The 22,268-nt window shown below is 57.9% G+C and overlaps 1 protein-coding gene across 2 annotated transcripts in view; it reads right to left on the bottom strand.

Annotated features, from left to right (window-relative positions):
* PRDM5 (PR/SET domain 5) overlaps positions 1–22,268 on the bottom strand; it is a 113,759-nt gene that overhangs the window by 74,160 nt on the left and 17,331 nt on the right. For both annotated transcript variants that reach the window (XM_036315173.1, XM_036315174.1), the window contains exon 2: positions 20,540–20,623. In XM_036315173.1, coding sequence (XP_036171066.1) covers positions 20,540–20,623 — 84 coding nt within the window. The remainder of the gene's footprint in view (positions 1–20,539; positions 20,624–22,268) is intronic.

Below are 22,268 nucleotides of genomic sequence, written 5' to 3'. Positions count from 1 at the left end.
TCTGCAATCATGTGTGTAAGTGAACTGAGGGAGGAACCCAGGGCTCACAGGGGCTCACAGGCACCTTAGAGAAAAACGGGCTTCAACACACGGCGGGGGACACGTGCCATCTTCCTGCCACGTCAGCTTTTCCAAGGAACACATGTGACGGACCCTGAACACCGCTCCTCAGACCCAGGTGCACCTCAAACGGCTTCGCTGAACCCTGGCGCGAGGACAGGGCCATCACGAGGCAGGAGCAACCCCGGTGCCACTCGGCTGAATGGGCACTCCTTGTGCCAAGTTCTAACATGCTTCCGCCAGCTCCCGCTCTGGCCACCTACGTGGCTTTAATTTCTCTTCCACATGAGCCCTCCAAGCTCTGAAGACAAGAGTCAGGACAGGAAATCTCTGGAAACAGTTGATGGTGTAAAAAGCAATGACAATCTCAAAGATCCCAGCGAGCAAGTTCTGATGGTGTTTTTTAAAAAAAGATGCTTTGGCCTGGCCGGCATGGCTCAGTGGTTGAGCACTGACCCATGAACCAGGCGGTTGCGGTTCGATTCCCGGGCAGGGCACATGCCCAGGTTGCGGGCTCGATCCCCAGTGGGGGTGATGCAGGAGGTGGCCGATCAATGATTCTCTCTCATCATTGATGTTTCTCTCTCTCTCCCTCTCCCTAAAATCAATAACACAAAGCCTTTTTTTAAAGAGGCTTTGTGTCAGAAAACTTCAGGGCAGAGGTTATAGAAACACTGAGCAGCGAAGAGCCCTGTGCAGGGCGCGCCGAGAAAAAGTGGAAGCACAGGCACTGCCCTCGGGCCCTGCTCTCCACACCCAGTCCCACGCTGCGGGCATCTCTCCTAAGCACACGGTTTTTCTGTCACTTTTAACATTGAATCTGCCCGACCCATTTAAATTAATTGTATTCCCTTCACTCACGTCTTTCAAAATGTGCTCAACTCAGTACAGAAACGAGTTCTCGGTGCAAAGATGCGCCGCGGACAGCCACACGTCTCCCGGGCTCTGGGATGCACCCTGTCCCTCCCCGTCACCTGGCAACCACGGTTCTGTGCAGAGTTTAAAGAATGGCCTCGGCTCTCCATTCACGTGTGGAACAGTCGCTGCACTTCACTGGTTACTTAAATCTGTGCCAAGAAAAGCTGCGCATGGGATTCTAGAACGCAGTCCCTGCACTCAACCTCTTCAGCACTGAAGAGGAAACAGAAAACAGTAAAAACGCCACACAAAGCGACGGGCGATTACTATAAAGCAGGCACGCCTGTCCCCGGGCCTTCACTCGCGTGGGAAGGGACGCACAGTGCCGGTCCGAGGGCGGAGGGAGGGCAGGTAAGTGTGAGCGGACGGCACGAGGAAAAGCTCCCGGCGGACAGGTGTGCAGACACGGCCATGGCCCCCTCGGGCCTGGGGCCGCCCAGGAAGCGCTGTGGTGAGACGCCCAGCCGGCAGGCGGGAGAGCTGGGTTCCCAGCGGGTCCCGGGCCCGCAGTCGCAGGCAAGGCCGGTCCCCCGGGTCTAGAATGAGTCCACAGCGTGGTGTACAGAGAACGCTGCCTCCCTCCCGGGATCCGGGTGTGGGTACACGGTAGGCCCCCAGGAAAACCCCTTGGTCCTGAGCTTCCAAGGGCATCCTGGGACAGAAGCATCATGTGCCGTGGCTGCAGAGGACTGTGCTGTGTGCCCCTCTCGGGAGGAGAGAGCGCAGGGCGATCTCTCCATGGCCCCCAGCCTCTGCCAGGGCCTGGACATCGCTGTAATAAATCTCAGCTGAGTCCCTGAGTCTTAACAGTGAACCTCCAAATCTGGGGCGGTTTGGGGACCCCTAACACACAAGATGAATTCAGATCCACGGCTGAACACACGGCATACACGTCTGTCAACAGAGGAGGCAGAGGCCACCGCAGAAGCAGCAGTGTCATCATGCAGAGATTTGCGCCTCCCACCAGTGCTCACCCGGGGCAGCACCCACTCAGAGGGGCTGCACACCCGTGCCCACCCGTGCCCACCGCGTCTCCGACTGCAGCTCACACCCACGGATTCTGCCGAAAGGCTCGGCTGCCTAAGGCCGTCTCTGGGACAGGGACGCTCCCCGCCCCGGACAAGGCAGGTCTGGGATAGGACCCGCTCTGGCCCGAGGTCTGGCAGGGACACCGTCCAGTCCCCGGACACACAGCACAGAGGCGGGCTCCTGAGAGCGCTGGGCTTCCGGCCTGCCAATCACCACTGCCAGGCAGGCTGGGCCCAGGAGGTCATGGGCAGATCTTCCCGGGTGGGGCCATCAGACAGGAATCCAGGGCTCTCGGAGGATCCGTCAGGAATGTGGTCCCTCCAGAGACCTGGGGCCCCTGGGCTCTGACTCCACCTCAGGCCTTCAGTGCCGCCTCTGAAATCCCTCAGGCGGAGGCCACGGTGCCTGTGTAAGAAGAGCTGGGCGGACAGAGCCCACTATCACTGAGTCAGCCGGACACTGAGCCCATTATCGCCGAGTCAGCCGACATCCATCCTGGTACCACGAATCTGAAGCTGCGTCTCTGATTTGTTCTCCTGTGGGAAGATCTAGGACTCCTCACAGCACCACCACCCTGGTCGCTGTGCAGCTGGCTCCACACCCCCGGCCCGCCCTGCTCACTGAATCTCTCTCTTCCTTCCCGACCTCTGTGGGCAGAGTCGCCATGCACCGCAGATCCCTGAGGCCCAGGGTGAGCCATGCACCCTGGATCCCCGAGGCCGGTGCAGGCCGCCTGTCCCGCCTGCAGGGCCACTGCTCTGGGACGGACCTGGGATGGTAGGCACGGCTCCCCTGCATCTGGCTCACAGGGCAGGAACCTTTTCTCTGCCCAGGGCCGTTGGATATTTAAGACATTATCCTCAGGCGAGACAAAATGACCAACTTAAAAGTCAGCCTGCTGTATCTGGTCAAACATTTCATTAACTCACCCTAATGCCCTGGCAGGGCCAGACCCAATGACTTCTCAGGCCTCATAAGGCCCGCGGGCCGGAGGTTCCCCACCCCTGCTCTAGAAGCCCCCCGGGATGGGTCTCCTGGAAGCACCTCTACCCATGGATTCAACTCTCACGTGAGCCAGACCTGCTCTGGCTCAGCTGCTCTGCCTCCCTGACAGGGCACCCAGGACCTCCCAGCCCGCCCCCCGCCCCCCGCCCCCCAGTCAGAGCTTCCTCCGTGTTCTGGTGACGATGTCAAGAGAAGCACTTGGTTTCGGGGCGTGTCCTGACAGTGACACAGTACCTGAGTACCAACGGCATTTTCATAATGAGCACTTCTGATGTTGACTTAAAATCTGTCTCCACACCCATCCTTCCACAGCCCTGAGGCCTCCTGGTCGCTCCCCACCTCCTCACCCCAGCACCTGCCCTGCCTGTCAGGAGCCCACGGTCCTCAGCTCCGCCTCCCAGGCACCTCCCAACGGGTCCTGCCTCAGCTCAGCCCCTCTCCCTTCTGCCACCTCCTCTGACGCAGTGGCGGTGCCTGAGGAGCCTGGTGCTCTCACCTGCAGGGAAGGTGAGGCTAAGGAGCGTCCTGGGTGGGAACAGGGCCCGTCCAGCTGCAAGACTGGCTCCGGCAGGGAGGGCGTGGGGGCGGCCACGCTAGTCCGGGCCCAGGTGAGTGTCCTGGGCCTCTGCCTACAGCATTGCTACCACTGAGCTTAGACTGAGACAGGTGCACGCGCGCACACACACACACACACACACACAGCGGCCAGACCACCCGAGAACACATAGTCTGAGCCCAAGTTGGGGAATGTGCCCACAGTGGGGGAAGTGCCCACAGTGGGGGACGTGCCCACAGTGGGGGACGTGCCCACAGTGGGGGACGTGCCCACAGTGGGGGACGTGCCCACAGTGGGGGACGTGCCCACAGTGGGGGAAGTGCCCACAGTGGGGGACGTGCCCACAGTGGGGGACGTGCCCACAGTGGGGGAAGTGCCCACAGTGGGGGACGTGTCCACAGGGGGGAAGTGCCCACAGTGGGGGATGTACCCACAGGGGGGAAGTGCCCACAGTGGGGGACGTGCCCACAGTGGGGGACGTGCCCACAGTGGGGGAAGTGCCCACAGTGGGGGACGTGCCCACAGTGGGGGACGTGCCCACAGTGGGGGACGTGCCCACAGGGGGGAAGTGCCCACAGTGGGGGACGTGCCCACAGTGGGGGATGTGCCCACAGGGGGGAAGTGCCCACAGTGGGGGACGTGCCCACAGTGGGGGACGTGCCCACAGTGGGGGACGTGCCCACAGGGGGGAAGTGCCCACAGTGGGGGACGTGCCCACAATGGGGTGGGGGGGCGGCCTGGCCTGCACTCCCACCGGAAGGAGCTGCCAGGAGTCAGATGCCCGAGGACGAGAGCTCCCATTCCCATCCGAATGATGTCACTTCTTCTGAACAGACGCTGGATCTCGCTAAATTCCTCCTATGAAAACGGGAACGTCAAGGAAAGAGGCCCTGCTTTAAAGAGCAAATAGTGATCGTCATGACAACTAACAGGAGGTTTGTCACGCTCAGCCCTGCGCTGCCCAGCTGCCTGCACGCAGCGTAGAATCCGCTCCCCTAAACAAATCTATGAGGCGGGTGCCACACAGGAACCACATTTAACAGAGGAGGAAACTGAGGCACAAATACAGCAGGTTCCCGGGTTACATCGGAGATCCGTTCCTATGGTGCCACGTAACGCGATTTTCGCTGTGAGTCAGAACCCACCTACATAAGCACCTATGTCACCCACAGGGCGCACAGACACAGCAGTAAGGATGTGAAACAGTAAAAAAAATTTAAAAGAAAGATAACAATTCCTGACCTTTACTTGTGATAAGTAACTAATAAAAAACATATGCACATTCGTCAAAATGACGGAACATTTTTTTATAAATAAATGGGAGATGACGACGTAACCACGAAACAACGTACGTCGAGTCTGACGTAACCTGAGGACTGTCTGTAGAAAAATCGTTTATCTAAGGTCTCCCAGCTCGCTAAGCTCTGGAGCCAGGGTTCAAACCAGGACGATGGGGCTCCAGACCCACCACACTGTCCTCCGTCGACCTCCCTCCACCTGGGCACCAGGTGCCGCCTGGGAGCAGGATGCTGAGAAGGACACCCCCCCATGGCCCTCGCCCTTAGGGAACGCCCTCCTGTTTGCGTGTGGGTGGCACCGGTGAGTGTGACAAGTACCGCTCCTACGATCCTGTTGGATTAAAAAGGGTGAGTACCCTGGGGGAGCCTGACTGATGGCAGGAGCTGTTTAAAAACAGGGTTTTCTCGACCGGCTGGCATGGCTCAGTGGTTGAACATCAACCTATGAACCAGGAGGTCACGGTTCAATTCCCGGTCAGGGCACATGCTCGGGTAGTGGGCTCGATCCCCAGTGTGGGGCGTGCAGGAAGCAGCAGGTCAATGATTCTCTCTCATCTTTGATGTCTCTCTCTCTCCCCCCCTCTCCCTTCCTCTCTGAAATCAATAAAGATACATTTTTTTTTAAAAAAAAAAAAAGGTTTTCTCTGGCCAGTGAGCAGAGAAGTCACAGAGCTGGGGAGCACAAGGCAGAATGGCAGGAGAGGGACTCTCCTGTGCTGAGCTGGAGGCCACTGAGGGCCTAGGAGTGGCCCCTGCGGGCCCAGGGACTGAGGCAGTCTCTGGCCAACAGCCAGCAACAGAAGGGATACCTCAGTCCTACAGCCGCCAGGAGCTGAATTCAGCTGACCACCTGGAGGAGCTTTGGGAGCACACTCATCCTCAAGCCTCCTGAAAGGAACCCAGCCCAGCAGCACCAGGATCCGGCCTTTAAGACCCTTAACCGCAGAGCCGACCCGGTGCCCCACCTGCAGGGCTGAAAGGTAAGGGACAAGGGTGTTGTTCTAAGCCACTGAGCTCAGGGTCACTTGTCAGAGGTGACCACAGTCACGCCTGGCAGCTAATCAGCATTCATATTGGACGGCTGCCTACAATTAGGGCCAACAGGAGAGCTCAAAACAACGCTGCTCTCATCTCATTGTCCACAGGTCAGAAGCGGGGCCGGGCCTGCTGAGGGCCACAGGGAAGGCTGTGCAGGCATCTGCCTCAGTGCCCATTGGGGTGACAGCACATTCCAGGCCCCAAAGCTGCAGGACCCAGGAGAGCGAGATGATAAATGACAACTTACAGCCTACAACACATTGTTGTATTAAAAATGCAAAAGCCTTACACCCAGCGGGCGTGGCTCAGGGGTTGAGCATCGACCTATGAACCGGGAGGTCACAGTTCAATTCCTGGTCAGGGCACATGCCTGAGTTGCAGGCTCAATTCTCAGTGTGGGGTGTGCAGGAGGCAGCCAATCCATAATTCTCTCTCATCATGATGTGTCTATCTCTTCCCCTCCCTTCCTCTCTGAAATAAAAAAAAAAAAAAAACCACACACATATATTTTAAAAATAATAATAAAATAAATTTTTAAAAATGCAAAAGCCTTTACATATAATGTAGACATATGTTTCATGTAAGGAATTGATTCTTATGTTAAATGAAGGAAGGGAAGGGAAGGAATAGGAAAGGAAGATATTCTGAATTTTAACTCTAATTCTTCATAACCAGTTCCTCTTATAAAATTAAATATATATGTGTACGTTTCTACACTTCCCATTTCATCAATTTTCTCCAAATCTAAAATTATATTTTTTATATTTATTATAGGGCTGCCTGAGTAGACTTTCACTAGTGTATATAGAGATATCAAACTGACATAAGGAAACGATTGACATAAATACTCTTCTATTGCATTTTCACCTCATAAAGGCACAAGAAACCATAAAAGCGCAGATGGAGAACACGCGGGAGAGAAGGTGGGGAAAGTGACATCACCAGGCATTACGTGACACTGATTTGAGTGGGCTTTTCCCTCAGAGAGCTGTTTTTAATTTTGCAACAAACTGCCTTTTAAGATACGTCAGCTGAAATTACAAAGTGACAGACACCCCTTCTCTGTCCACAGGCGCCTCCCTCTGTGGCACAGGCATGAGGACTTGCCCTGCACCCGCGGAGGCCCGGGCATGGAGCTCTAATGCCCAGCTCCCTGCCCACGCCACCACCTTCCAGTGCCTCCCTGGGCGAGTGGACACAACGTGAGTGTGTTGTTTGCAACGACCCCCTGGAGGAGGAACAACTTGTGCTCCTGTGATTATCATGTCTGATTCCTGAATATGCACGGTGCTCCCTTTCATTTACAAGGAGACCCTCCCTGACCCTGCAATCCACCGCTTCCCTCAGTACCGCTGCCCGTTCCATTCCCTGTGCTGGCTCTCTCCCTCGGAGAGGCCTGTGGTTCTTGGGCTGTTACCTAAACAAGCACCTGCAGTGCTCCTATGCAATGTCACCATTAGCTTTGGGAAGTGGTACACAGTGTGTGCAGGGAGCTCACATAACATTCCACAGGGTCAGAGTACCATCCATAGAAACATTCCTACTTCTGTCACCTGATGGATGAGGAAAACAACGCCATAAGCAGCCTCACCTTAGTCCGAGGCAGGCTTTGCTGCTGAAGAAGTTGTTTTTAAAAGAAGCTTGGTTCTAAAGATGTATTTTTTTTATTTCAGGTTTTCAGGTGAGTGCCTATGACCCAGAGGATGAGATGAGCCAGGAGACAACCCATCAGGGCCCTTTTGCTCCGCGGAAATGAGATGCTCTTATGAGAATGAGGACAGACGCTCTGGCTGTGGCTCCAGGGGAAGCGCAGGGCCACGGCATTCAAGGAAACCATGCTGACTGGCCCAGCGAGACGCCCAGGGGCTCGGCCTGACCGGCGGGGCGTGGACTGCGGCGCTGCGTGACAGTGAGGCTCGGCACGCCCCTAAGCGGACAGCGTGTCCTGGCCGAGAACACCCCACAGATCATAGCTGGGCACAGAGCCTCAGACCCAGTCTCTCCGGACACAAGAGCACGGTCCTCCTCCGTCACCTGCCAGCTGCACATTAATATTTAAACTGCGGACGGAGCCGGACCCGGGCAGGGTCAGCACAGCCCTCTGCTGGGCTTCGAGCGTCTGAGGTTGAAAAATACAGAATTACCACCGTAAATGAGGACACGAGAATATGCCTGTTTCCACTGATCTCTGGGCCTGTCAGAAGGAAAGGTTTCTACAAACATGACTTATGCCCTGGCCAGCATGGCTCACCCAGTTGGCTGGGCGACGTCCGTGCACTGAAGCGTCGCTGGTTCGATTCCCAGCCAGGGCACATGCCCAGGCGGGGGCTCGGTGGCAGGTAGGGGTGTGCAGGAGCAGCCAATCGATGTTTGCTCTCACATCGATGTTTCTCTCTCTCTTTCCTCCCTCTCTGGAAATCAACTTAAAAATCTTAAAAAATAACAAAATAAAATGATTCATTCACCAGAAGTTAAAAAGTAACAAAGATGCACATGGAAACATTAGCTATGTGAGCATCCCACACATTCTTCAGGGAACAAAGTCCTGGTCTGAGCTCCTCCCGCACAGCAGGGCGATGACGGGCCGTCGCTCTAAGGGGGTTATTCCAGCCCATGACATTCATCGCCTTTACATCAGAGGAAACCACGGAACACTGGGACCTACAGTCTCTCTGGACATAAGAGCGCATGCTGCTTGGGTCACCTGGGATCTACACATCCATATGCAAATCAGAGACGCCCCTCAGGTGGGATTCATGCAAACTCCAGCAGAGCTTGGAGAGGCGCCAGTGACCGCGAAGCAGTTACATGCATGCAGTGGTTTCTCACTCACATAAAACCCCACACTGACTTCAGGACAAATTCATCGAATCCACCGCTTACACTAAGTATAAAATAGCGCTAGAATTTGTTACTGAAGCAGGCCAAACGCCAAGTAACCACACGACGGCTTATATGCTCAGCTACACACAAGGCAAGCCGCTCCGAGGTGCTCAGCCTGCCTGGGCGCCCACGTTTAACTCACTGCTACCAGCGAAGGATGGCAAGCGGGGATGTGACCGCCCCGAAGCACAGGCACTGGTGTGGCTGCCCCGTTCGCCAGTCCACAGGGGCCGGCACCGGGAGACCGGCACAGACGCCAGCGTGAGCCACTGGGAAGACAAGGGAGTACGATGGCCAACGTGGAGGCTGAGCGAGGTCTGTTGGAACCGCATCTGCCATATTTGAAAAATACACCTCGGCCAGCACCCAGGAGGGCTGGGCCTGCTGCAGGCCCGTGCACCGGAGGCCCAGGGACCTCGGGTCCAGGGAACCGATGCCCGCGGTGCCCGCGCTACAGCAGAGCAGCCTGCCAGGCTCCGCAGGAGAGCACGGTGCAAGCAGAGGGCACCCACTCAGGGAGGGCGGGGAGGAGGGAGAAGAGGAGGGGGAGGAGGAAAAGGAAGAGGAAGAGGCAGAGAGGAAGAAGAGGAGGAGAGGCAGAGAGGAGGAGGAGGAGGAGGAGGAGGAGGAGGAGGAGGAGGAGGAGGAGGAGGAAGAGGCAGAGAAGAGGAGGAAGAAGAAGAGGCAGAGAGGAGGAAGAGGAAGAGGAGGAGGAGGAGGAAGAAGAGACAGAGGAGGAGGAGGAAGAGGAGGAGGAGGAGGAAGAAGAGACAGAGGAGGAGGAGGAAGAGGAGGAGGAGGAGGAAGAAGAGACAGAGGAGGAGGAGGAAGAGGCAGAGAGGGAGAGAGAGAAGGAAAAGGAGAGAAGCAGGAGGGAGGGGAAGGGGGGCCTGCTAGCCTTCCCCTGAGTCTCAGCTGCACACCCGCACATTCAGGTCTCCAGAACCGTGTGAAATGCTATGACAGAATAATCTGGAACAGAAACCTATATTCCACTCCCCTTGCATCCCCAAGTCATAAGCCGCCACAGTGGGTCAGGCACCGGCACACAGATAAAGGCTCCTCCCTTTCACTGAATTCCATAGCCATGTTTCATTTGTACCAAGACATCAAAGACCAACGGCATTTAGTCACCATGGAGAAGCTCCCAGCCCAGGGAGCGGGACAGACGCCGATGTGGTGCCCACAGTGTCACACCGCCTCAGGTGTTGGGAGCCGTGGAAGGACCAGTGGCCGGGCAGGAACAGGGCGGGTCTGGGCGAGAAAGGGGGGGACGGTGCAGGGAAGGGAGGAGCAGGTGCAGGGGCAGCGGGAGGGGCCTGAGACGTGAACTGTGATGGAGGCGGGTGCGCAGCAGGAAGCACTGAGAACGGGACGGGCAGTGGCGGGTGGAACCTGGTGGCACACGGGGACGGGCAGTGGTGGGTGGAACCTGGTGGCACACGGGGACGGGCAGTGGCGGGTGGAACCTGGTGGCACACGGGGACGGGAGGCGGGTGGAACCTGGTGGCTCACGGGAGAGCGTCGCGCAGGAGAACTGCCCGTGGGTCCCCGGGAGGCAGGACAGCCGCTCCAGACCCTTCGTTGGGAGATGACTCGCTCCGTCCAGGTGGGCAGCGCCTGGCGGTGGACACGACTCCATCCGGGCTTTCTGCGAGAGGTCCTGGCGCTGGTCTAGCTCCTCACACTCCCCGTGCAGACCAGCCTTCCCGCAGCGGCAGCTACAGGTCTCCCCGGCAGGACCCGTTCCCAGTGACACCCACCTCACCAGCTGCGCCCCACACCCAGCCTCACCTCACCCAGCCTCACCTCACCCAGCCTCCACCTCACCCAGCCTCACCTCACCCAGCCTCCATCTCACCCAGCCTCCGCCTCACCCAGCCTCCGCCTCACCCAGCCTCACCTCACCCAGCCTCCGCCTCACCCAGCCTCCGCCTCACCCAGCCTCCGCCTCACCCAGCCTCCGCCACACCCAGCCTCCGCCTCACCCAGCCTCCACCACACCCAGCCTCCACCACACCCAGCCTCCACCTCACCCAGCCTCACCTCACCCAGCCTCCACCTCACCCAGCCTCACCTCACCCAGCCTCCATCTCACCCAGCCTCCGCCTCACCCAGCCTCCGCCTCACCCAGCCTCCGCCTCACCCAGCCTCCACCTCACCCAGCCTCACCTCACCCAGCCTCCACCTCACCCAGCCTCCACCTCACGGAGCTGCACCAAAGCCCCAGCCTCCACCACACCCAGCTGCACCAAAGCCCCAGCCTCCACCACACCCAGCTGCACCAAAGCCCCAGCCTCCACCACACCCAGCTGCACCAAAGCCCCAGCCTCCCCCGCCCCGCCCCCATGCTGCCAGGAAGGCTTGCTCATGCTCATTAGGAACCTGCTCCTCTCGCCGGCACATACGTGCTGTTTTAACTCTGTCCTCACACAGGAGAGCCAAGCCCTGACCACCTTCCACCAACACCCTTCCAGCCCCTGAAGACGGCCGTCTGCCTCTGCCCTGCTCTTCTCCGTGCTGGAGCCCCGCTCCCCCCACGGCTGGTGCTGTGCCCGGCTGCTCCCGGCGCCACGCCGGCCGGGGGCCCATTTCCAGACCCACGGCCCACCCCAGGCTCCACAGGGTCCGCCGGGCCCAGCGGGGCCGTGGAGGAGGAGCGCGGCTCTGTCCGGCCCGACACTCCACCGCTGCCACCGCCGCGGGTCGGGACCTGGCCCAACGGCCCACCGAACCAGTGAGCCCGGGCCATGGCCCGCGAGTCAAGGTCAGGGCTGCACCCGCCTTATCCTTCGGACTGACTTCACGCTTCCCGGGCTTCGTCTCGCCCATAAGCATCCGCCTATTCACCGGCAGCTTTCGAACACTGACTGTATCCCTTGTGCTTTCAGTCCCTCCCACTCGTTAGGATGACTGACTATTTAAAAAAAGGAACAGGAAATACAGGCGCTGGCGAGGATGTAGAAAACTGGAACTCCTGCGCTGGTGGGAGACGGGTGGGTCGTCAGATGGTGCGGCCGCTGTGGGAAACAGCGGGGGGGGGGGGGGGGGGGCTCCTCAAGAAACGGAAAGCAGACCCGTCGCATGACAGGAGGTGCACACCCAGAGCGGAGAGCAGGGCCTAAGCGGACACCTGCACCCCTGCCAGGCAGCACTTTCCCAGGACCAAGAGGGGCAGCCACGCGGGTGTGCGCCGCAGACGGAGGACAGACAGCACGTGGTCAGGCACGCACTGAAACACCACCAGCCCCACAGGGGGAGGGAATCCTGGCGCGCTCCACCACGAGGGACCTGGGGCGCAGGATAAGCGAGATACGCCGCCAGCCACACACACACCCCACGCTCTCCACCCACCCGAGGCCTCTGAAGTAGCCCAGTCCCCAGAAACAGGCAGGAGAGGGTGGCTGCCGGGTCTGGGATGAGGGGGACAGAAAGTGTGCGGGGGGAGGGGGGGGTGCAGATTCGCAAGACAAAAGGCGCCCGAGGTCTCAGAACAACGCGAATATACTGAACACGACCGAGCGGTGCCCTTACAGCCGGCTCCGGTGGGAAAGCTTGTTAGCTGTTTTTTACCACAATTAAAAACGTGAAAAAATATGGCCTGTCCCCCTCACACATCCCTTGGGTTTGGCTGAGTGTGTACTCAAGGTCATGGGTCTTTGAGGAAAACGGTGAGCAGGAAAGGATAAGACAGCGGACTCTGAGAAAGCCCAGCCGCTCTCGGTGGGTGGTGGGCAGGCCTCGGCGGGCGGCGGGCAGGCCTTGGCGGACAGTGGGCAGCCCTCGTCCACCCTTCCAGCTGCACCGTCACCATCCAGTGCAGGAGTCCAGGGGACAGCACTGTCCAATGGTCACTCAGAGAACAGTGTCCATGTGTCCGGGACTCCCCTCGGCTCGAAGCCGACCATTGATCGAACTCAAACCCTGTCACAGCCCGTGGGCTCCCAGTGGCCGTCTCTCTCCAAGCCACTCTCAGTGGGGCTGTATTTCACTCAACAATTTTGTAGCTGAAGAACCTGGTAGTTTCCAAAACCTCCCTTCAGATGCTCTCGTTCCCATGACGTCTCAAAAACAACAGAGTTCCTGCAAGGATGGCTTTTGCTCTCAGCGCCCAAGTACATACGTTTTCAGGGACTGAACACATGATCTCATTTAATAGGTGCTTGATCAGCTCCGCGAGCATCCCAGGCTTCGATGTACACCTCCTAAGATGTTGTCTATATATATAAAACCCTAATATGCAAATAGACCAAAGGGCGGAACAACCGAACAACAGGTCGCTATGACGTGCACTGACCACCAGGGAGCACACACGGAACATGGCAGGCGTCGGCAGCAGGCAGCAGAGTGTGGAACATGGCGAGCACAGGCCGTGGCGTCATGGTGGAGCAGGTGAGCAGGGGCGCCAGACCAAGGCAGGGTGCCGGTCACTGTCATCGGGGTGGGCCTCTGGTGGTTACTGAAAATTCTGTGCTCCGGCGCACCATGTTCCCGCCAGGCGCTTGCACCTGCTGCTGGCACCCTGCACCAGCCCCAATCGCTAAGCACTGTCAGCGGGTACAAGTGGCGGCTGCCGGCACTGAGGGCTTCTCCACTTCCTTCTGCTCCTGAGGGGCGATCAGGCAGCCGCCGCCGCTCGCACCCACAGATGGCGCCGGCCCCGATCGCTCTGCACCATCAGGGGGTGCATGCGGTGCCAGCACCGTCAGCACATGGGAGCAGTGGCAGCAGGAGCAGGGCTGCTGGCAGACAGGGGACCAGGGGCCGCGGAGGGAGGGGCCAGGCGGGGGCGTGGAGGATGGGCTGAGACCCACCCCTGTGCCCAACGCAGCCTGGCGGCCCACAGTTCCTTTCAAGGTGCATGAATTCGTGCACTGGGCCCCGAGTACACTTTATAAAAGGTTTATCCAGACATAAGGTCACTCTCATTAATGAAGACTTGCCCAATCAATTGACCAAGCAGTCAAAACCAGGAACTAAAAACCCCACAGCCAACAGTTCTGTTACTGAAGCAGATTCGACTGCGAGGTGGGTAACAGTGACTTAGCCCCAGATCAGCGGAGCCTGGGAGGTGGGAGCAGGAGGCGGGGAAGTGAAATGCTCTCTCTCCTTTCTGCCTTCACTTAGTCGATGAAATCGAGGTTGAATACGTTATCATTAAAAACGGGGTTTCTGCCTCAGCATCACGGGAGAAGACCCCAGCCAATGAAACGGCATCTGAATCAGCTGCACTTGACTGGCTTCGCTTCACAGACCCGATAAAAAGCCTCCGGTCACCAGGAATAAGAGCTATTCCTTTCACATGAAAACCATAGCCAAGTTCAATCAGAGCCTCACTGAACGGTGAGACACGCAAGCACTAACATGAAAACCCGGAGTGAGTCAGGATGGCTGGTCATGGCCGCCATCACTGCTCTGTTCTAAAAGCCCAGCCAATGCGGAAACAACCGGGGCGGACGCCTTCCCTGGCCCAGACCCAGGTGCCTGAGGATGCGGGCCCTGCCTGCAGGCGACGGTCTCTGAAGCACAGGGGCTTCTGGCCCTGACAGGAGGGAACGTCCTTCCCAGGGCCGAGAGACAGCCACCTTGCAGGGGCACTGGGAGGAGGAGGAGGAGGGAAGAGGGAGGAGGGAGGAGGAGGAGGGAGGAGGGAGGAGGGGGAGGAAGAGGGAGGAGGGAAGAGGGAGGAGGAGGGAGGAGGAGGGAGGAGGAGGGAGGAGGAGGGAGGAGGAGGGAGGAGGAGGAGGGAAGAGGGAGGAGGAGGGAGGAGGAGGAGGGAGGAGGGAGGAGGGAAGAGGGAGGAGGAGGGAGGAGGAGGAGGGAGGAGGGAGGAGGAGGGGGGGAGGAGGGAGGAGGGGGGAGGAGGGGGAGGAGGGGGGAGGAGGGGGAGGGGGGAGGAGGGGGGGAGGAGGGAGGAGGGAGGAGGGAGGAGGGAGGGGGAAGGCAGAGGCTTCTGTGCTGAGTGGCCCGTGGAGGCCCCACGGCAGGGCTGTGGACCAGCTCCCTTGTCTCCTGGGCAGCAACGGGCAGTGATGTCCAGAGGGACTGAGTTGTTGGTGAAAACACTGACCAGGAAGGGCCTGGCCCCTGATGAACTGGCAGGGCTCTCTGGCGTGTTCCGCTGGCCAAATCTGCTGGACTAAGGCATGTGGTCAGTCTTCTCCTGCCAGCCCACCCAGGGCCCTGGCTCGGGCCACCCTGGAAGCCAAGGCGTAAACCAGGCCAACACAGAAAACAGATGGAAACAAAGATGGGAAGGACTGTGAGCTGCAGGCCTGGGCGCCGTGCTGAGCAGCGGGGAGGGCCAGCGAGGTCCTGGGCCAGGTCAGGTGAGCACGGGCCACCCCAGTGTCCAGGAGAAAACTGGCCACATGGGAACACAGAGCCACAGTGAGTGCTCAAAGGACAAGATGGGAATACTGTGTTCGAAAGTACTCAGAGAAGCATGGCTCTTTAAAATGTAATTGCACATGAGCTATTTTATGACAATGTAATATTCACATAAAATATTCAAAAGCCAGTGCTAGTAGGGACAGGGCTTCCATGCTGAGTGATGAAAAGACTCTAGAATGAGTGGCGATGCCTCACATGCTAGGAGCAGGCGGAACACCACTGCCTTACACTCGTACATGCAAAGCCTGCGCCGCACGGGGCGCGGATGACAGCTCAGGAAGGCGGCTAGGAAACTCACACCGGCGACGCTCATGTGTGAACTCAGAGAGGAGAGGAGGCTCTCCGTGCCCGCAGCCAGGTAAGCAGCATCCACCTCGCGTACATTGAAATAAGACAAACATAAAGCGTGTCCCTCCTGCTGCCTTCAGAACGCAGGGCAATGCACAGGGGCCTGCAGGCGCCACTCAGAGAGCACGTGGGCCTGCAACCCCACGCCTGCTGCTCCCATTGTTCCCATCATACGGCGTCACGCGTGATGTGTAATGAAAGATGAGGGTCTGAAACATAACAGCGTGGCTGAGGCCCGCGTCCCCCTGCACCGGCGCCTCCCTCCCTCCCTCCGCTGCTCTCTCCACCCGCAGTGCCTGCCCCGCCCCGGGGAGACCCTCGCCCAGCGCTGCCCTTCTAGGAGGTTCCGCCAGCAAACAGACCTGGGCCAAGTGTGCTCTCCAGGCTCCCCGATGGGAACCCCGGGGACAGGGGAACACGGCAACGCCACGGCAACGCCGACGCTGGCCCCCAGACACTGAGCCCGCCTCCCCTGCAGGCGGGTGTCTCAGGTGAACCCACACCTGACACGGCATCAGGACGGAGTGAGCGTCCGAGACCGTGGTTGCTGACAGAACACGGAACATGTGTGTCATCCTCACGGGGACGCTGCGGGGAGCAGACGCCCCTCCTCCTTCCTCGAGAACAAACGTGCTCCCACGGCCGCGCTCCCCTCAGAGCTGACCCCCAGCCCCAGGCCGCCTGCCAGTTCTCGATGGCGAGGTGAGTGAGGTGCAGGGCGGGCAGAGCAGGCGGACAGGTGCGCGTGCAAAACAATCCATGCTTGTCTTACTTCTACTAGTGACTCTATCACCGTCCACACGCACAGCCGTGACGCCCCCCCCCAGGCCTCCACCCCCGTATCTGAGGGGATGTGCGAGAGGACGAGAAGTCCTCACCCCCATGAACACGACCTCGTCTGCACCCCGGCCCACAGCCGCCACAGCTGGAGGAAGGCGCCACCACCAAGTCAGCAAAGGGAACGGGTGGGAGGAACGCGGGGACACCGCCACACTGGTCAGTCGCCATCCCTGGGGCCACGCTAGCGAAGCCCTCAATTTGACACGCTCCTCGTTTTCTAAAGTGAGAGGCACTTGTCTTTGGAGCCAAATGCATCTATTGATAAAACTCCTATCGCAGTCGGTTGTGATCAGAACCACCACCGTTACGGTGAGAGCTTTCCAGCAATGCAGATATCGCTGTTTCTTGTTTTTTTTAACCAACTTCTTGGCCTGGATTCCAGGCCTCTCCTAATCCTAGGTCGGGTTTGGAGGATTGACCAGGAGTTGGCTGGCATGCTGAGCGAGGAGCCCTCCTGTGCAAAGCAGAACAGGCAGCCACAAAGCCCAGGCAGAACTTCTGGAGGACACGCCACACCCACTGCTGGCCTCCCCCCCGAGGAGCGGACCAGGGGCGACGGCCGCGGCGCTGGTTTGGGGGTTCCCAGCATTCCACCGGGCTTCCTGGGTGGCATCTGCCCACGGGTGTCTAAGTGGTTCCATTTGGAACCTAAAACAAAAAGCTATCGTCTGCAAAAGAAAAACATTTGGGGAAGACAATTCTTTGTTCCAAACACCTAAAAAGACTTCCATAAACAATCAAGGAAAATAAAAGATTTTAAACAATTGAAAACATTTCCCCCCAAAACGAAAGCACATTGGAAACCTGGTGCTGAATCAAGTGCCCCAGCAGCAGGCCAGCTGTGAGCGCAGAACCACTGCGAAGAGAGAGAGAACATCTAAACAAAACGTCCGCTTTAATAGCCAGCCCTCCGGCTTCTCGGAAAACCCGCCTTCAGTCAATCACCGTCTTCAGGGCAAAGAAACCTGTGCAGAGCAGGAAACCCCAGGGGAGTAATGCTCGGGGAAGCCATAAGCCATTTCCTTCTGCAACCTTCACATTTTACATTTTCCCAGCAAAGGTGCTGAAAATAGCATACATGTCATCAATATGTTTCTTGAACACCGAGTTTTTAAAGTGCAAACTGCACTTTCATCCAAGTTTATGTTGTAGACACCTCGCAATGAAGATTAGCGTAACGCCCTCTCCTCACAAGTTCCCAGCTCAGCACCCACCCCATCGTCCCACCCCTCCCCTCGCTCCCCCAAATGCCCTACCTCAGGTGTGTCACCACCTGCCACCCAGGTGGCTCAGGCCAAACATTTCAAAGTCATTCTAGACTTTTCTCTCTCAACACACCACGTATCAGCAAGCCCCGTGGGTGTGAGTTACCGCCAACAACTTACAGCCAGAAGCCGGCCACTTCTCACCAGCCCCACTGCGAAGGCCGAGCCAGCCACCACCCAACCACTCCTGGACCACAGAACAGCCCCGCCCTGCCGGGCGTCCTGCAGACCCCTGCCTCCTGGGCCTCTCTCCGCACCGAGACACAGGGCTCCCCTCCAGGCACGCACCCACCACCTCCGCACCCACCACCTCTGTCCGCACCAACCACCTCCCCCCGGCTCCAGATGAAATGCGCTCAGTGACTCCCTCCTGCTGCTGGTTTGTGATTCCCAGAGGGCAATGAACTTGGCCATCTCCCCGGTGCACTGGCCATTTGGGCATCTTCTTGTGTGACGTGCCTGTTCAAGTGTTTTGCCCGTTTTTTTTATCTTGAAATCAGTTTGTAGTTTCTTAATATATTCTGGACACAAATACTTTGGCAGACAAATGCCTTCGAAGGCTCTTCCCCCCACCCCTTTCCCTGCTGCTTCGTTCTCGTCGTTGTGCCCTCCGATCCCCAGTTCCTCACTTGACTAGCCTCCAAGTGGCCTATCTCCCCTTACACTGCTACTGCTTCCGAGTTAAGGACCTCCGCCTGCTCTGCGGTCATGAAGGGCCCTGACTTCCTTCCGAAGGTGTACTGTGTCTACCTGGCGTGCTTCCCTCTGCAGTGGCCTTACGTGGATTTTCTACACACGCTGTGAGTCAGGGGCCAGGATGCATTTCAGCCGCAGGGTAGCGTCCTCAGCCAACCCTGCCACTGTCAGCGCCTCCTCTCCCCACCACGGTGCTAAGGGCATCTTTGCCAAAAGCAACTACCTGCCTCTCCCCGTGCCCATACCGAAGGGTTAAGCTAGAATCCACCCAGGATCCGTTTATAAGGAGCCCTGATATCTGGCAGGATAAGCCCTCCGGTCCTACCTCCCGCTTCAAAGCCACCTCCGTAATTCCTGGCCCTGGGCTTCTCACATACGTGTTAGAATCCACCCAAAGCACAACTCTAATCCCCCGTCTGCAGCCACGCCTCACTCCCCAGGCCTGGTTTGGCTTCGGAAGGAATTCCAAGCAGCAGCCTCATCTCTCAAGATGAGCAAAGAAGCTCGAATCCTCCATGTTCGTGTTCTCGGTCAAGAACTCCCGCCTCTCTCTCTGTGCCCCCACTTTCTCCTCTAAGCGCAAGGAATTAGAGTGATGTCCTTCGGGTCCCACCCCTTCCAGCTCCTTTTCAGCTCGGTGTTGAAACTCTGCCAGCCACTGTCCTGTGCCCGCCTCCCTGCCACCTCGAAGGTGAGCCTCTCCGCGGGCTGGACCCTGCCCCTGTCCAGGCTCCCTGGCGCCCTCCATGCAGCTGATGGACACACACATTCAGATTCTACCTTGCAGGCCCAACTCCTGCCACACGGGGGACAAAGGTCGAGATTTAGGAAGCAGAGTATAAAGGCCACATCAAGCCTAGGGTCCCTGTCACCGGGATCCTAGGTCCCGCTTTTCTGGGGCCGTGAACAAAGGGTTCCTGCCAGGCTGTTAATGAGGCAGACACTTCAGGCTCCACCCGGCTCCCACCTGGTTCGAAGCAAGGAGAGGGGAGTTCCTAATTAGAAGACACCCCCGTGTGTAAGTGAAGTGGAGATGGTGGGTTGGGAAGGAAGTTCCCCCCAAAATCTATATTCATTGTTTTTAAAGCCCAATTACATAAGGGGCCTCAGTGCGTCTGGTATATCCATTTATTTTGAAATAATAATTTACTATAATGCTAGGAGGTTAACAGTTCTTACAAAAACACCTGCAAAGCTTGTAATCATGTATTGTGGTAGCTATATTTTTGAAAATATGTTATTTAGCCAGAGACACAAAATCTTTTCTGCTGGCAAACATAAGTAAAGCTCTAATGCGCAGAAATTCTGCATTTCACAGTAATGCCTGACTGCCCTGCTAACTCCACAGCCTCAGGGGTCAAACACAGCTTTCCTCAGCAACCCTCAAGGGGAAGATCTAGAAAAATCAATGAACGCCAAGCTTCTGAAATGCCCACAGCCTGACTGCTGGACCCTCACAGGACCACACCTCTGAGGAGGAGGAAAGAGCAGCACCTGGTGAAAGTGCAGTTTCATCCTAATGTCCTCGTGTTGAGACAGATGCAAGTGTCATGTTATCAAAGGAAGGTACGTTTTTTTGGGTTTTTTTTTAAATATATTTTTGTTGATTTTTTACAGAGAGTAAGGGAGAGGGATAGAGAGTTAGAAACATTGATCAGCTGCCTCCTGTACACCGCCTACCAGGGATCAAGCCTGTAACCAAGGAACATGCCCTTGACTGGAATCGAACCCAGGACCTTTCTGTCCTTGGCCCGATGCTCTGTCCACTGAGCCCAACCAGTCAGGGCAAGGACGGACGGTACGTTTTAAGGTGGTATTTTCATTCCAACGTGGAGCTCAGAGTTGGTCTCTAAGCCACTAGGCCTGCAGCTGGGAAGTAAAGGTAAAGGAAATGTAATTCCACGGACAGAAAGCGAATCTCAAATCTAAATCCGGTCCCAGCGAGGGCTTATTTTGACACCCAAACACCCTTATGCTGGGAAATTCCTTTTCCAGGGAGGAGCTACATAAACTTCAGAGTTCTAGAATTGTCTAGGGAGGTATGTCAACTGTACTTTTCTTCAAATGCTGAACCTTCAAGTTCCTCCGCTTCCTTAAAATTGTAACATTGCAATACTTAGAGAGTCCCCTGGAACCAACATGTATTGTAAATGCACTCAGAGTGTAAAGAGACACACACTTTAAAGGTTTAAAGCAGCGCCCGCCCTCACCTCCCACATGAGCCTGTAGTCCATGTGCTCGTCCAGCTCCTCCGGCCTCCTCTTCTCCCCGGCGAACGGCCCGAACTTCTCGCCCTGCAGCGGGTTACATGGGACAGGCATTAGTGCAACAGCCAGTTCCTTAAAATAAGCTATCATTCCCCTTAGGGAAGAAATGTTTTCCTCTGCAACTTCATGCCCCACGATGGAGACACATTTAAAATATTAACTGATTTATACAACACAGAACATTAAAAATCCAACTTCATCTGTTCTCAGCCTCAGATCCTGAGTCCAAGATATAGGGGCCAAGCTCAAAGGGTTAAACTGCGTCGTAACATTCACACCCCCAGGAGGGTGAGGCCCTGCCTCCGGCGAGTGGTCCGGGAACGAGGAGCCCTGGGTTCCGCCTGGCGTGAGAGACAAGCCCACCAGGCCGAAATCACCTGGTTCCCATAAAAATCACACACCCAGCCCAGCTATGACGAAGGGAGAAGCAGGCTTCCCACGCTCGGAGGAAGACTTCACAAATAAAGTTTAAATTCTCCTGCCAACCTTCAAACAGGCAAGGGCACAGCGGAAACTAGGAACCAGATGCCCGCCTGGAGCCCCCCCGGGTGAGGGTCCCGCCCGCAGCCCCCCTGGGCGAGGGTCCCCAGTGTCCGCCTGAAGGCCCCCTGGGTGAGGGCCCCGCCCGCAGCCCCTCTGGGTGAGGGTCCTGCCTGCAGCTCCCCATAGGTGAAGATGCCGGTGCCTGCCTGCAGCCCACCTGGGTGAGGGTCCCCAGTGTCCGCCTGCAGGCCCCCTGGGTGAGGGTCCCGCCCGCAGCCGCCCTGGGTGAGGGTCCCGCCTGCAGCCCCACTGCGTGGGGATCTCAGCACCAGGGTCCTGGGCTCCTTAATCGCAGGCTCTGGGAGGGGGGCCCGGGGCTGCACTGTGACCAGCGCCGGGTGAGAGCCTGGGGCACCAGGAGCGGCTGCAGAGGGCCGTGGGGGACCTGGGAGGCAGGCCGACAGGTAGTGGCCCTTTTCTCTCGAAGGGAAGAAGCAGGGATGGCGATGGGGGCGGGGGTGGGGGGGATCTGCTGCCGGACGTGCGGTAGAGATGTGTGCCGACGGAAACAGCCCGGGCGCCCTCCCGCCCCTGCGCCTGGTCTCCAGCAGGACCTTCCCTTCCCGCGGGGCTGGAGGACGAAGCAGCCACCCAACTCTCCAGGGGAACATGTGGCGAGCAGCGTCGGGGGAAATAAGCACCAAAGCAATGTTTCCAGGAAGACAAATGGCTGAACGAACAGCAGGAAGGCCAGCCCTGGGGAGAGCAGACTGTTAAGGCTTAAAGGGGCCCAACAGCTGACCAGCCCTCATGCTACAGGCGAAGCAAAGGGCCCGAGCCCAGCACAGGGTCCACGAACAGCGACACGGCTCCTCATCGCAGCAGGCGGGCCGGGTCCGGGGTGCGAGGAGCAGCGCAGAGAGGCTGGGAGCCTCCGGGCGTCACGGGCGGCCCCAGACGGACGCTGGACATGCAGCCTCGCCCCTCGGCGGGCACAGCCCCAAAGGCGCTTCTGTAACAGGGGATCGTTCTCGCCTGCCCGGGGACCTCACCCGGCCGGAGGGGCGGTTAAGAAGAGCTGTACCGGGAGGGAAGCTGGCGCTTACTGAACCGCTATGTGCCACACGCCAGCCAGGCCTCTGTGAGAACGTCCCAGGCCACAAGGAAGGAAACCGGACGCCAAGGGCTT

The sequence above is a fragment of the Myotis myotis genome, unplaced genomic scaffold (assembly GCF_014108235.1).
Source record: "Myotis myotis isolate mMyoMyo1 unplaced genomic scaffold, mMyoMyo1.p scaffold_m19_p_6, whole genome shotgun sequence".
Classification (NCBI taxonomy): Eukaryota; Metazoa; Chordata; class Mammalia; order Chiroptera; family Vespertilionidae; genus Myotis; species Myotis myotis.
This window is presented reverse-complemented; position numbering and strand designations above follow the sequence as displayed.